Source organism: Nycticebus coucang, chromosome 14 (assembly GCF_027406575.1).
Source record: "Nycticebus coucang isolate mNycCou1 chromosome 14, mNycCou1.pri, whole genome shotgun sequence".
Classification (NCBI taxonomy): Eukaryota; Metazoa; Chordata; class Mammalia; order Primates; family Lorisidae; genus Nycticebus; species Nycticebus coucang.
The window spans coordinates 64,989,100-65,002,213 of record NC_069793.1 but is presented as its reverse complement, the minus strand read 5'-3'; the positions used below and the strand labels follow the sequence as shown (position 1 = coordinate 65,002,213).

General features: G+C 49.8%; 1 protein-coding gene across 7 annotated transcripts in view; it reads left to right on the top strand.

Annotated features, from left to right (window-relative positions):
• The window catches only part of NUMA1 (nuclear mitotic apparatus protein 1), a 102,788-nt gene that overhangs the window by 79,228 nt on the left and 10,446 nt on the right, over positions 1-13,114 (top strand). For 6 of the 7 annotated variants that reach the window (XM_053562798.1, XM_053562796.1, XM_053562799.1 and 3 more), the window contains exons 7-15: positions 621-708; positions 5,234-5,357; positions 5,868-6,025; positions 6,217-6,334; positions 6,422-6,539; positions 6,887-7,027; positions 7,983-8,105; positions 8,240-11,629; positions 12,105-12,146. In XM_053562798.1, coding sequence (XP_053418773.1) covers positions 621-708; positions 5,234-5,357; positions 5,868-6,025; positions 6,217-6,334; positions 6,422-6,539; positions 6,887-7,027; positions 7,983-8,105; positions 8,240-11,629; positions 12,105-12,146 — 4,302 coding nt within the window. The remainder of the gene's footprint in view (positions 1-620; positions 709-5,233; positions 5,358-5,867; positions 6,026-6,216; positions 6,335-6,421; positions 6,540-6,886; positions 7,028-7,982; positions 8,106-8,239; positions 11,630-12,104; positions 12,147-13,114) is intronic. The other variant, XM_053562800.1, reaches the window with a different exon arrangement.

Below are 13,114 nucleotides of genomic sequence, written 5' to 3'. Positions count from 1 at the left end.
AAAAAGAAATGAAAATATGGTTATAATAACTGTAGCCATTCATTATAGGAGGTCTGAGAAACATTAAAAAGCACAAAAAAGTAACACTTGCCAATAATCTCATTCCCAGAGATAACTACTAACTGTTTAAAGGATATACTTTTAAGTCCTTTTCCATGTGCATATACTTAATTATAATGTGTGTTGGGATAATACCTAGAAATTATTCATGTGGTGTTTGTGTTTTACCAAAACTGTCATTCCATGTGTCTGATCGTTTGCTCTAGTAGTGTCATTGGGAAGAGGACAATATAGTTACATATAAAAGCTTTTTGACTAAATTACACTCCTTACCCATTTACTTTTCTTGTGGTTGAATCGAGTCAATTAGGAACTCTGACTTGGGTGCATCGTTAGGTGAGGCAAAAGGGAAAGGGTAGAGTCGGGTGAACGTGTCTCTACTTGAATATTGTTGGCTGGGCCATGGGCTTCAGGCTTCGAGAGAGAGAATGGGAACCAGCAGGCTCCCGGGGCGCAGAAGAACAGGAACAGGCACTGCTAGGGCAGAGCTCCTGGAAGCCACCCTTCCAGAGGCCGCTCTAACACCTAAGTTATACTTCTTTTCTCTTTCTGTCATTCAGGCTGAGTTAGCTGTCATTCTTAAATTTGTACTGGACCATGAGGATGGGCTAAACCTTAATGAGGACCTAGAGAGCTTCTTGCAGAAAGGTGAGTAGGGACCCACTCCCGAGGATCCACCTGTCTCTGAATTGGGGACTGCTAGGATCCTGAGATATCTCAAAGTGGGAGTTTGTTTCTGTCCCAGTACAAAGCATGGAGCTGGTGCTTAGGAAACAAGTGTGTAATGGAGTAGGAGCCAATTTCCGAGTCCTATTGTCATCATCTTAGTTCATACAAAGTTCCTCCTTGCTGCCAGGATATTTATAAGTGATCACATCTGTTCTTAGTTTGTCCTTGATCACCTCCCTTTTTTTTTTTTAAGAGACAGCATCTCACTCCATTGCCCAAGTTGGAATATAGTGACATGATCATAATGATCGAAGCTCACTATATCTCAAAACTTCAAAACTGTAACTTCAAAACTTCTGTGCTCAAGTGATCCACCTGCCTCAGCCTCCTGAGTAGCTGGGACGACAGGCATGTACCACCATGCCTGGATAATTTTTTAATTTTTTTGTAGAGGTATAGTCTTGGTATGTTGCTCAGGCTGGTCTCAAACTTCTGGCAGCAAGCAATCCTCCTGCCTCAGTATCCCAAAGTGCTGGAATTATGAGCATGAGTGACCACACCTGGCCTCTCTTTTTTACTTTTTGTTTTTTTTTTTTTGTAGAGACAGAGTTTCACTTTATTGCCCTCGGTAGAGTGCCGTAGCATCACACAGCTCACAGCAACCTCCAACTCCTGGGCTTAGGCGATTCTCCTGCCTCAGCCTCCCGAGTAGCTGGGACTACAGGCGCCCGCCATAACGCCCGGCTATTTTTTTGTTGCAGTTTGGCCGGGGCCGGGTTTGAACCCGCCACCCTTGGTATATGGGGCCGGCACCCTGCTCACTGAGCCACAGGCGCCGCCCTCTTTTTTACTTTTTAAACAAAAACTACTACTGCTCTTTAACATTGTGATGGAAGTTTTAGCCATTGCAATTAGGGAAGAAAAGGTAATCAAGGGTATCCATATAGGGTCAGAAGAGATCAAACTTTAGCTCTTTGCAGATGATATGATTGTATATCTGGAAAACACCAGGGATTCTACTACAAAACTCTTAGAAGTAATCAAGGAATACAGCAGCGTCTCAGGTACAAAATCAACATTCATAAATCGGTAGCCTTTATGTATACCAACAATAGTCAAGCTGAAAAAACAGTTAAGGATTCCACTCCATTCACAGTAGTGCCAAAGAAGATGAAATATTTGGTAGTTTATCTAACAAAAGACGTGAAAGATCTCTATAAAGAGAACTATGAAACTCTAAGAAAAGTAATAGCTGAAAAAGTTAACAAATGGAAAAACATACCATGCTCATGGCTGGGAAGAATCAACATTGTTAAAATGTTTGGGTCCATACTACCCAAAGCAATATACAATTTTAATGCAATCCCTATTAAAGCTCCACTGTCAGACTTTAAAGATCTTGAAAAAATAATACTTAGTTTTATATGGAATCAAAAAAAACCTCTAATAGCCAAGACATTATTCAGAAATAAAAACAAAGCAGGAGGAATTACACTACCAGACCGCAGACTATACTATAAATCTGTAGTGATCAAAACAGCATGGTACTGGCACAAAAACAGAGAAGTAGATGTCTGGAACAGAATAGAGAACCAAGAGATGAATCCAGCTACTTACTGTTATCTGATCTTTGACAAGCCAATTAAAAACATTCAGTGGGGAAAAGATTCCCTATTTAACAAATGGTGCTGGGTGAACTGGCTGGCAACCTGTAGAAGACTGAAACTGGACCCACACCTTTCACCATTAACTAAGGTAGACTCTCACTGGATTAAAGATTTAAACTTAAGACATGAGACTATAAAAATACTAGAAGAGAGTGCAGGGAAAACCCCTGAAGAAATCGGTCTGGGCAAGTATTTTATGAGGAGGACCCCCTGAGCAATTGAAGCAGCTTCAAAAATACCCTACTGGGACCTGATCAAACTAAAAAGCTTCTGCACAGCCACGAACACAGTAAGTAAAGCAAGCAGACAGCCCTCAGAATGGGAGAAGATAATTGCAGGTTATGTCTCCAACAAAGGTTTAATAACCAGAATCCACAGAGAACTCAAACGTATAAGCAAGAAAAGAACAAGTGATCCCATCGCAGTCTGGGCAAGGGACTTGAAGAGAAACTTCTCTGAAGAAGACAGGCGCACGGCCTACAGACATATGAAAAAATGCTCATCATCTTTAATCATCAGAGAAATGCAAATCAAAACTACCTTGAGATACCATCTAACTCCAATAAGATTAGCCCATATCACAAAATCCCAAGACCAGAGATGTTGGCATGGATGTGGAGAAAAGGAAACACTTCTGCACTGCTGGTGGGAATGCAAATTAATACATTCCTTTTGGGAGGCGCCTGTGGCTCAGTGAGTAGGGCGCCGGCTCCATATGCCAAGGGTAGCGGGTTCAAACCCAGCCCCGGCCAAACTGCAACAAAAAAATAGCCGGGTGTTGTGGCAGGCGCCTGTAGTCCCAGCTGCTCGGGAGGCTGAGGCAAGAGAATCGCGTAAGCCCAAGAGTTAGAGGTTGCTGTGAGTCTAGGGCAGTACAGTGAGACTCTGTCTCTACAAAAAAAAAAAAAAAAACATTCCTTTTGGAAAGATGTTTGGAGAACACTTAGAGATCTAAAAGTAGACCTGCCATTCAATCCTATAATTCCTCTACTAGGTATATACCCAGAAGACCAAAAATCACATTATAACAAAAATATTTGCACCAGAATGTTTATTGCAGCCCAATTCACAATTGCTAAGTCGTGGAAAAAGCCCAAGTGCCCATCAATCCACAAATGGATTAATAAACTGTGGTATATGTACACCATGGAATATTATGCAGCCTTGAAGAAAGATGGAGACTTTACCTCTTTCATGTTTACATGGATGGAGGTGGAACATATTCTTCTTAGTAAAGTATCTCAAGAATGGAAGAAAAAGTATCCAATGTACTCAGCCCTACTATGAAACTAATTTTTGGCTTTCATATGAAAGCTATAACCCAGTTATAACCTAAGAATATGGGGAATGGGGAGAGGGAGGGGAGAGAGGGGGGGAGGATGGGCGGAGGGAGGGTGATTGGTGGGATTGTACCTGCGGTGCATCTTACAAGGGTCCATGTGAAACTTAGTAAATGTAGAATATAATTGTCTTAACAATTATAGACGATATTGTCTAACAATAACTAGGAAAATGCCAGGAAGGCTGTGTTAACCAGTGTGATGAAAATGTGTCAAACGGATGGTGCTTGTGGCTCAGTGAGTAGGGTACCGGCCCCATATCCCAAGGGTGGTAGGTTTGAACCCAGCCCCGGCCAAACTGCAACAAAATAAAAAATTAAAAAAAAAAAAAAAGAAAGAAAGAAAATGTGTCAAACGGTTCATAAAACCAATGTATGGTGCCCCATCGCATTAATGTACACAGCTATGATTTAATATTAATTAAAAAAAACTACTATAGGCTTAGAAGCTGAAAATACAGTCTTAAAAAAAGGTTTTTATTTTCATGAAACTTATGTTCTCGTGGAAAGGCAATACATAAACCATGATAAACCATGATAAAGTATGATAAGTATGATAAAGAATTTAAGTACGGAGTATTCCAAATGGAATACTGGCAGTACAATAGAAAGAGTGATCATTCTGCCAGTCTTCTGATGAAGAGGTCAGCTAATGATGCTACCCTGTTTCCCCAAAAATAAGACAGTGTCTTATTTTAAGATGTGCTCTCAAAGATGCGCTGGGTCTTTATTTTCAGGGGACGTCTTATTTTCGGAGAAACAGGGTAGGAAAATGTTAGAAGTAGGTTTAGGCAGGTTTTTTCTAGCTGTTGAATTTGATGTTCCTCATATTCAGGTCAGGTTCCTCATGAGACCTTCAGGTAGAGATGTTGGAAATGTGAGTCCAGAATGTAGGAGGGGGCTGTGGGCCCTTCAGCTGGCCGTTGAAGCTATTCTGAGCATCATAGAAAGAACAAGGGGGCCCCATCAGAATTCTGAGGGCTTAGATTATGGGTGGAGGTGGGAGGAACAGATGAGGGGGACTGAATAGGTAGTTAGAAGAGAGTCCTGCAAAGTGGTCATGGGAACCAAGGAAAGAGAAGGTTTGAGAAAGAGGGGTGTTGGCGTGTGAGATTTCAGGGTGGAAGGATTCTGAAAGGTCAGTGGCAGCTATACGGAGATGCTGCTTAGGGTTCCCAAGCTGTCTCTGCAGTGTTGGCTTGAGGGGAAAGCTTGAGCACTTGGTCCAGTTTCTGAGCATGGAGGACTCCCTCACTCCATTGTGCTGTCTGAGCACTGATGCTCTGTGGAAGTGGAAGCCCCACACTTGATTTTAGTTATGGACACTGACCTCTGGATAACTCAGATACCAGGCTTCAGGTTCTTCCCAGTACCTCCCTCTGTAGTTTACATTTTAGTATCCACAGAGTCACACACACTAAAGGGAGCCCTCAAACTGTAAAGACGCAAATTTGTTCACTCTCTCACTAACCTTTCTTGGTTTGTCATCTTACCCCAGCTCCTGTTCCTTCCTCTTGCTCCAGTACCTTCTCTGAAGAGCTCTCCCCACCTAGCCAGCAAGCCAAGAGGGAGGTTCACTTCCTAGAGCTACAAAAGGTTGCCTCTTCCTCCAGTGGAAACAAGTATGTCCTGGGCCTCTTCTTGTGGGATGGGCCTCAGCATCCATGCAGTCCTCAAATCCCTGCATTCTGGAGGCAAAGCTGTAGTCCAGAAATTTACATCATTGGGGAGTACTTGGAGTATCCTGTAGATCTGGGATTTCCTCACCTGACCTGGTACTAATTGAGGAAATTGGTTAGGCTGCCATGGGCAAAAGGCCTTCCTGAAGATGGATCCCTGTTATTGGAATAGCCTTTTTCCTCAGTAAATTCCCTTTTCTCAGTGTTTTCTCAGTACACCTCTGTAGAGGCAAAGAGAACACATCACTTTTTTTTTTTTTTTGCAACAAAAAAATTAAGATGTGAAGGGAGGAGAAGACACCTTCTCAAGGTCATGTCACAAGTCATGAGGTAGCACTGGCCTCCCAGCCCATGCTCACATCTGCAGACCCCTGCTCCCCATGTCCCTGACCATTGCTGGTCACTTCACATCTTAGGCTCTTACCATGGCATTTGGGCCGTCGTCTTCCCCAGCTTCCTCTCAGGTTCTCCAGCCTCACCCATGGGCGACATTCTGCAGACCCCACAATTCCAGATGAGACGGCTAAAGAAGCAGCTCGCAGATGAGAGAAATAACAGGGATGAACTGGAGCTGGAGCTGGCTGAGAACCGCAAGCTCCTCACTGAGAAGGGTATGTGAATGGATTTGCCTGAGGGATGTCCCCTTCACCTCCCATGTGGTCCCCTCTTGTAGACCTAGAAGCTGGGTTCTATCCTTGCCCCATCCTCCCTTTCCTTTAGATGGGTACCATATGCCTCCTCCTCCCTCTGCCTCCCCCCCATAGTTCCGTGCTGACTCTCCTCTCCTCCCACTCTGGGGCAGATGCACAGATAGCTGTGATGCAGCAGCGCATCGACCGCTTAGCTCTGCTGAACGAGAAGCAAGCAGCTAGCCCACTGGAGCCCAGGGAGCTTGAGGAGCTACGGGACAAGAACGAGAGGTAGAGCTCTCCCTGCCTTCCTTCCCAGCCCCTCCCTGCACCCAGTTAGGGCCCACCCTCTCTTCTCACTGCTCCCCTCCCTCACAGCCTCACCATGCGGCTGCATGAAACTCTGAAGCAGTGCCAGGACCTGAAGACAGAGAAGAGCCAGATGGATCGCAAGATTAACCAGCTTTCTGAAGAAAATGGAGACCTCTCCTTTAAGGTGAGTGGTGGGGGCCTGGTTCATACATGGAGGCCCCTCACAGCTGAGGTGGTCTGGAAGTCTCCCCCAGAGGAGAGAGTCGAGGGAATGTTCCAGCACCTATCTTAAGCTTCAGGCTCTCCAGAGACTGCCCCTTTCCTTATCCCACAATTGGCTGCTGCTGGAGTACTGGGTTGTGGCCTAAATTTTGATCTGTAGTCCTGAATTTGGGGTGTGATTAGTTATGATTGGTTTGGAGAGGGTTGACAGGATAATTGACATCTCGCCCCTGGGGTTTTGGGAACAGATAGCAGTGATGGTGCCAGCTTTGACCCAGGGTGATGGGAATTCTCACTTGTCTGTCACAGCTGCGGGAGTTTGCCAGTCACCTGCAGCAACTACAGGGTGCCCTCAATGAACTGACAGAGGAGCACAGCAAGGCCACTCGGGAGTGGGTAGACAAGCAGGCTCATCTGGAGAAGGAGCTTAGCACAGTCCTGCAGGACAAGGTAAGCCTCCACTGGGGAGTCAGCACCCCAATCTTGACCATATGTGCAAAGCTGAGTCCAATGTAGCACTCTACTGTTCCAGCCTTTGAGAATTAGGCTGACTTCACTTCAGGGTCTAACAGTGTGCTATAATGGAAAGAGTGTGGCATGAAGTCCTGTACACCTGTGAGTCTCATCTCTTATTTATAAGATCTTGGGCAAGTTGGTCAATCTCCCTCTCTAAGCATCCTTTCACGAAAATGGAAATGATAATGAGTAGCTGCCTGCTTCAACAACTACGTATTACGAGATGATGTATATAAAGCACTTAACACATTGTGTGGTATAAAGTAAGCTCTCAGTGAACTAGTTGCTATTATCATCGTTGCTATTAATAAGAGCCCAACTCTGGCATTTATTAATAACCATGTAGCTAAGGCATCTGGGCTTCACGTTCTTGCTCTGTAAAGAAGGGATAGTAATAGCTACCTCCCACATTTGTAGGTGAGTTAGAAGCTCAGAGATGTACCCAGCATAGCCTATTGTGAGTGCTTAGTGAACAGTGGTAGGAAGTTGGTGTGGGGCTGGAGGTGCTGTGGCGGCTGCTTGTGGGGCTGGTGTTGATGCCCAGGGGACATTTTTAAGCTGATGGTCATTTGGATAATCTGGGAATGAAGACTTGTCTGAGGAAGTGTGTACACTAAGGAAATGTGAAGTAAACTTAGCCATGGAGAAGAAGTAAGGTAGTTCACATTAAGACTCAATACAGCTCTAGAACAAGAGCTAGAAATCCACGTCCCTCACAGTCTCAGGTCTGTGGGTTCTGAGAGGTTTCTTCCTAGGCCAAGGCCAATGGAGATCTGGGTAACAAGATGACAGGGTCACATGTTTTGTTGATGTTCAGTGTTCATGAGAGCCTGTGGGGTAATTTGGTGCCTCATCTATCTGTTCACATGAGCCTCTTGTTTACTCTCAGAAATGTCTTGAAGAGAAGAATGAAATCCTTCAGGGAAAACTTTCACAGATGGAAGAACATTTGGCCCAGCTGCAGGAGAACCCGCCCCAGGAGAAGGGCGAAGTTCTGGGTGACGTCTTGCAGGTAGGGTACATAGGAGCAGCTGGCGAGACCTGCATGCTGGGGTTGGCGTGGACCTGTGTTTGCACGTTCGGGTTCCTGGCATTCCTTTGTTCCCAGGAGTCCTGCTGACCCCCGTTGTCTCTTTATCTCACCAGTTGGAAACCCTGAAACAAGAGGCAGCCACACTTGCTGCAAACAACACCCAGCTCCGAGCCAGGGTGGAGATGCTGGAGACTGAGCGGGGCCAGCAGGAAGCCAAGCTGCTTGCTGAACAGAGCCACTTTGAAGGAGAAAAGCAGCAGCTGAATAGCCTGATTGCCGACCTGCAGAGTTCCATCTCTAACGTCAGCCAGGCCAAGGAAGAGCTGGAGCAGGCCTCCCATGCTCAGGTGGCCCAGTTAACAGCCCAGGTGGCCTCTCTCACCTCTGAGCTCACCACACTCAATGCCACCCTTCGGCAACAGGATCAAGAACTGGCTAGCCTGAAGCAGCAGGCTGAAAAGGAGCAGGCCCAGCTAACACAGACTCTCCAACAGCAAGAGAAGGCCTCCCAAGGCCTCCGCCACCAGGTGGAGCAGCTGAGCAGCAGCCTGCAGCAGAAGGAGCAGCAGTTGAAGGAAGCAGTCAAGGAGCAGGAGGCCACCAAGCAGGACCATGCCCAGCAACTGGCCACTGCTGCTGGGGAGCTAGAGGCCTCCTTAAGGGAGCGAGATGCTGTGCGCCAGCAGCTAGAGGTGTGGGAGAAGGAGAAAGCTGCCAAGCTAGAGATTTTGCAGCAGCAACTTGAGGCTGCTCATGAAGCCCGAGACAGCACCCAGATCTCAGTGACACAGGCCCAGCGGGAGAAGGCAGAGCTGAGCCAGAAGATGGAGGAACTCCAGACCCGTTTTGAGGCAGCACACCAGGAACAGCGTCGGGCCGAAGCCCAAGTGGCAGAGCTAGAGGCCCAGCTGAGGTCTGAGCAACAAAAAGCAGCTGAGAAAGAAAGGGTGGCCCAGGAGAAGAACCAGCTCCAGGATCAGCTCTGGGCCCTCGAGGAGTCCTTGAAGGTCACCAAGGGCAGCCTTGAAGAGGAGAAGCGCAGGGCCACAGAGGCCTTGGAAGAGCAGCAACGTTGTATCTCTGAGCTGAAGGAAGAGACCCGAAGCCTGGGGGAGCGGTGTAAGCGAGAACAGAAGGAGCTAGAAGAAGAGAAGGCTGAGCGCAAAGGGCTAGAGGCTCAGTTACAGCAGCTTGGGGAGGCCCATCAGGCTGAGACTGAAGCCCTGAGGCAGGAGCTGGCCCAGGCTGTAGCCTCCCAGCACAGGGCTGAGAGTGAATGTGAGCATCTTGTCAAAGAGGTAGCGACCTGGCGTGAGCGGTATGAGGATAGGAAGCAAGAGGAGGCACAGTATGGTGCCGTGTTCCAAGAACAGCTGATGACCCTCAAGGAGGAATGTGAGACGGCCCGCCAAGAGCTGCAGGAGGCAAAGGAGAAGGTGGCAGCAGTAGAGGCCCAGAGTGAGCTCCAGCTAGGCCGGCAGCAGAATGAGCTAGCCCAGCTCCATGCCAGCCTGGCCAGAGCTCGGCAACAGGTCCAGGAGAAGGAGATCAGGGCCCAGAAGCTTGCAGATGACCTTTCCACTCTTCAGGAGAAGATGGCTGCCACCAGCAAGGAGGTAGCCCGCCTAGAGGCCTTGGTGCGCAAGGCAGGTGAGCAGCAGGAAACAGCCTCCCAGGAGCCACTCAAGGAGCCCCGGAGGGCAGGAGACAAAGAGCCTGAGTGGCTAGAAGAGCAGCAGAGACGCCCGTTCTGCAGCACACAGGCAGCACTGCAGGCCATGGAGCGGGAGGCAGAGCAAATGGGGAGTGAGCTGGAGCGGCTGCGAGCTGCACTCATGGAGAGCCAGGGGCAGCAGCAGGAGGAGCGTGGGCAGCAAGAGAGGGAGGTGGCACGGCTGACCCAGGAGCGGGGCCGGGCCCAAGCTGATCTTGCCCTGGAGAAGGCAGCCAAGGCAGAACTTGAGATGCGGCTGCAGAATGCCCTTAATGAGCAGCGTGTGGAGTTCGCTGCCCTGCAAGAGGCTCTGGCCCATGCCCTGTCAGAAAAGGAGGGCAAGGACCAGGAGCTGACCAAGCTTCGCAGTCTGGAGGCAGCCCAGAGAGCAGAGCTGAGGGAACTTCAGCAAACTGTGGAGCAACTGAAGGAACAGCTGGCTAAGAAAGAAAAGGAGCACCAGCAGTCTTCAGGGATAACCAGCAGAGAAGATGCCTCCAGCTCAGGAGCCCAGTCTGAGGCTGCTGGCCGGACAGAGCCGACAGGCCCTGAGCTGGAGGTGCTACGGGCAGAAGTGAGCAAGCTGGAGCACCAGTGCCAGCGGCAGCAGGAGCAGACTGACAGCCTGGAACGCAGCCTCAAGGCTGAGCAGGCTGATAGGGACAGAGCTCTGGAGGCTCTGCGGAGCCAGTTAGAGGAGAAAGCCCAGGAGCTGGGGCACAGTCAGGGCACCTTAGCCTCAGCTCAAAGGGAGTTGGCCACCCTCCGTGCCAAGGCCCAAGACCATAGCAAGGCTGAGGATGAATGGAAGGCCCAGGTGGCCCGGGGCCAGCAGGAAGCTGAGAGAAAAAATAGCCTCATTAGCAGCTTGGAAGAGGAGGTGTCCATCCTTAATCGCCAGGTCCTGGAGAAAGAGGGGGAGAGCAAGGAGTTGAAGCGGCTAGTTATGGCTGAGTCGGAGAAGAGCCAGAAGCTGGAAGAAAGGCTGCGCCTGCTCCAGGCAGAGACAGCAAGCAACAGCGCCAGAGCCGCCGAGCGCAGCTCTGCTCTGCGGGAGGAGGTGCAGAGCCTCCGGGAGGAGGTGGAGAAACAGCGGGTAGTGTCGGAGAACCTGCGGCAGGAGCTGGCCTCACAGGCAGAGCGAGCAGAGGAGCTGGGCCAAGAAGTGAAGGCATGGCAGGAGAAATTCTTCCAGAAGGAGCAAGCCCTCTCTACCCTACAGCTCGAGCACACCAGCACACAGGCCCTGGTGAGTGAGCTGCTGCCAGCTAAGCACCTCTGCCAACAGCTGCAGGCCGAGCAGGCAGTTGCCGAGAAGCGCCACCGCGAGGAGCTTGAGCAGAGTAAGCAGGCAGCTGGTGGGCTGCGGGCAGAGCTGATGCGGGCCCAGCGGGAACTCGGGGAGCTGGTACCCCTGCGGCAGAAGGTGGCAGAGCAGGAGCGAGCAGCCCAGCAGCTGCGGGCAGAGAAGGCCAGCTATGCCGAGCAGCTGAGCATGCTGAAGAAGGCACATGGCCTGCTGGCAGAGGAGAACCGGGGGCTGGGCGAACGGGCCAATCTTGGCCGGCAGTTTCTGGAAGTGGAGCTGGACCAGGCCAGGGAGAAGTATGTCCAGGAGTTGGCAGCTGTGCGTGCTGATGCTGAGACCCGTCTGGCTGAGATGCAGCGGGAAGCACAGAGCACTGCCCGGGAGCTGGAGGTGATGACTGCCAAGTACGAGGGTGCCAAGGTCAAGGTCCTAGAGGAGAGGCAGCGATTCCAGGAAGAGAGGCAGAAACTCACTGCCCAGGTGAGGTGCCTAGCTGAACCCTTGCCGCCCAACCCCTCCACCCAAAGATTGGGAGCTGAGAGAGCGGGGACATTGTTCCTGTGCATTTCAGGGCCTCTGGCTCCCACACTGCAGGGTCTTGCCTTCCCTCATTCACTGGGTGGTAGAAAAGGAGAGGTGACTGGAGGGATTCAAGTCTTTTGCCCCTATTGTCCTAAAGAAAGTATCAGTGGCCTCCCCTTCCCTGAAGCTCTGTTCCTAGAAAGTCAAGTTGGGATAAGCATTCCTAAAGCACACCTGTATTGGTGGCCCCAAGAGCAGCATAAGTTTAGCTGGCTTTTTGTTGTCATTGTTAACTTACTGAAAATTAATTCTTCTGAGGCTTTCTAACTTACCAGAAAGCATCAGAGCCTCAGTGAGATCAGCCTAGTGATAGGCTGGGGCTGCTTTGGGCCAGTCTCACCTTCCCCATTGCCATTCCCCCCTCCCGGCACAGGTGGAGCAGCTAGAGGTGTTTAAGAGAGAGCAGACTAAGCAGGTAACGCCTGGGGTCCTCGCTAAATGCTGGCTGCTTAAGCGGTGACCAGTCTCGGTGCATGACCCCGGCTGCAGCTTGCCTCTGCCAGCTCCCGTGTTGAACTGTTTGTGAAGGGGGCAGGGTCAAGCCATGGAATCCAGGCCCGGTCTGCCCAGGAGTGCAGTGTACTGGGCTCTCCCTCGGGCCTCGTCCTACCCATCCCAGGTCGGCCTCTCCACCCTTCTGCACCTACTCTCGTCTGGCTGTCAGGGACAGGGGTGGCATTGGCTTCATTTTTCCTATACCTGAAACAGTCAGTGGGGACTCGATCCTTGGGATTCCACAACATCCTAATCCCTGGGTCTAGTTCTTCATACTAAGAGGAACAGCAGAATTACCTGCAGGCCATCTTTAACCTAGTACCCTCTTTTTCCTCACATAGTATGGATTTACCGAAGCCATAAACATGATATGCCAGGCAGCCCTCACAGTTTAGGGAGATTCAGGGGCTCAGGACATCCTCCCGTTATCCTCTGGAGCTTTAATCCTGAGCAGGGCATAGAGATGTCTGGAGCAGGAAGGCCAAGGCTGAGAGGAACAGAAGGGGTCTACACCAGATGGGGTCTGGCTGCCTCTCTCATGGATCTCTGTATTGCTATGACATCAAGGCTATAGAGCTGCTGTTTATTTTTTATTTGTTTCTTTATTTTTAGACAGAGTCTCACTATGTCACCCTCGGTAGAGTGCCATGGCCTCACAGCTCACAGCAACCTCAAACTCTTGGGCTTAAGCGATTCTCTTGCCTCAGCCCCCCAAGTAGCTGAAATTACAGGTGCTCGCCACAACACCTGGCTATTTTTTGTTGCCCTTATCATTGTTGTTTAGCAGGCGCAGGCTGGGTTTGAACCCGCCAGCCTGGGTGTATGTGGCCGGTGCCCTATCCACTGAGCTACAGCTGCCTCCAGAGCTGCTGTTCAGTGAGACCACCA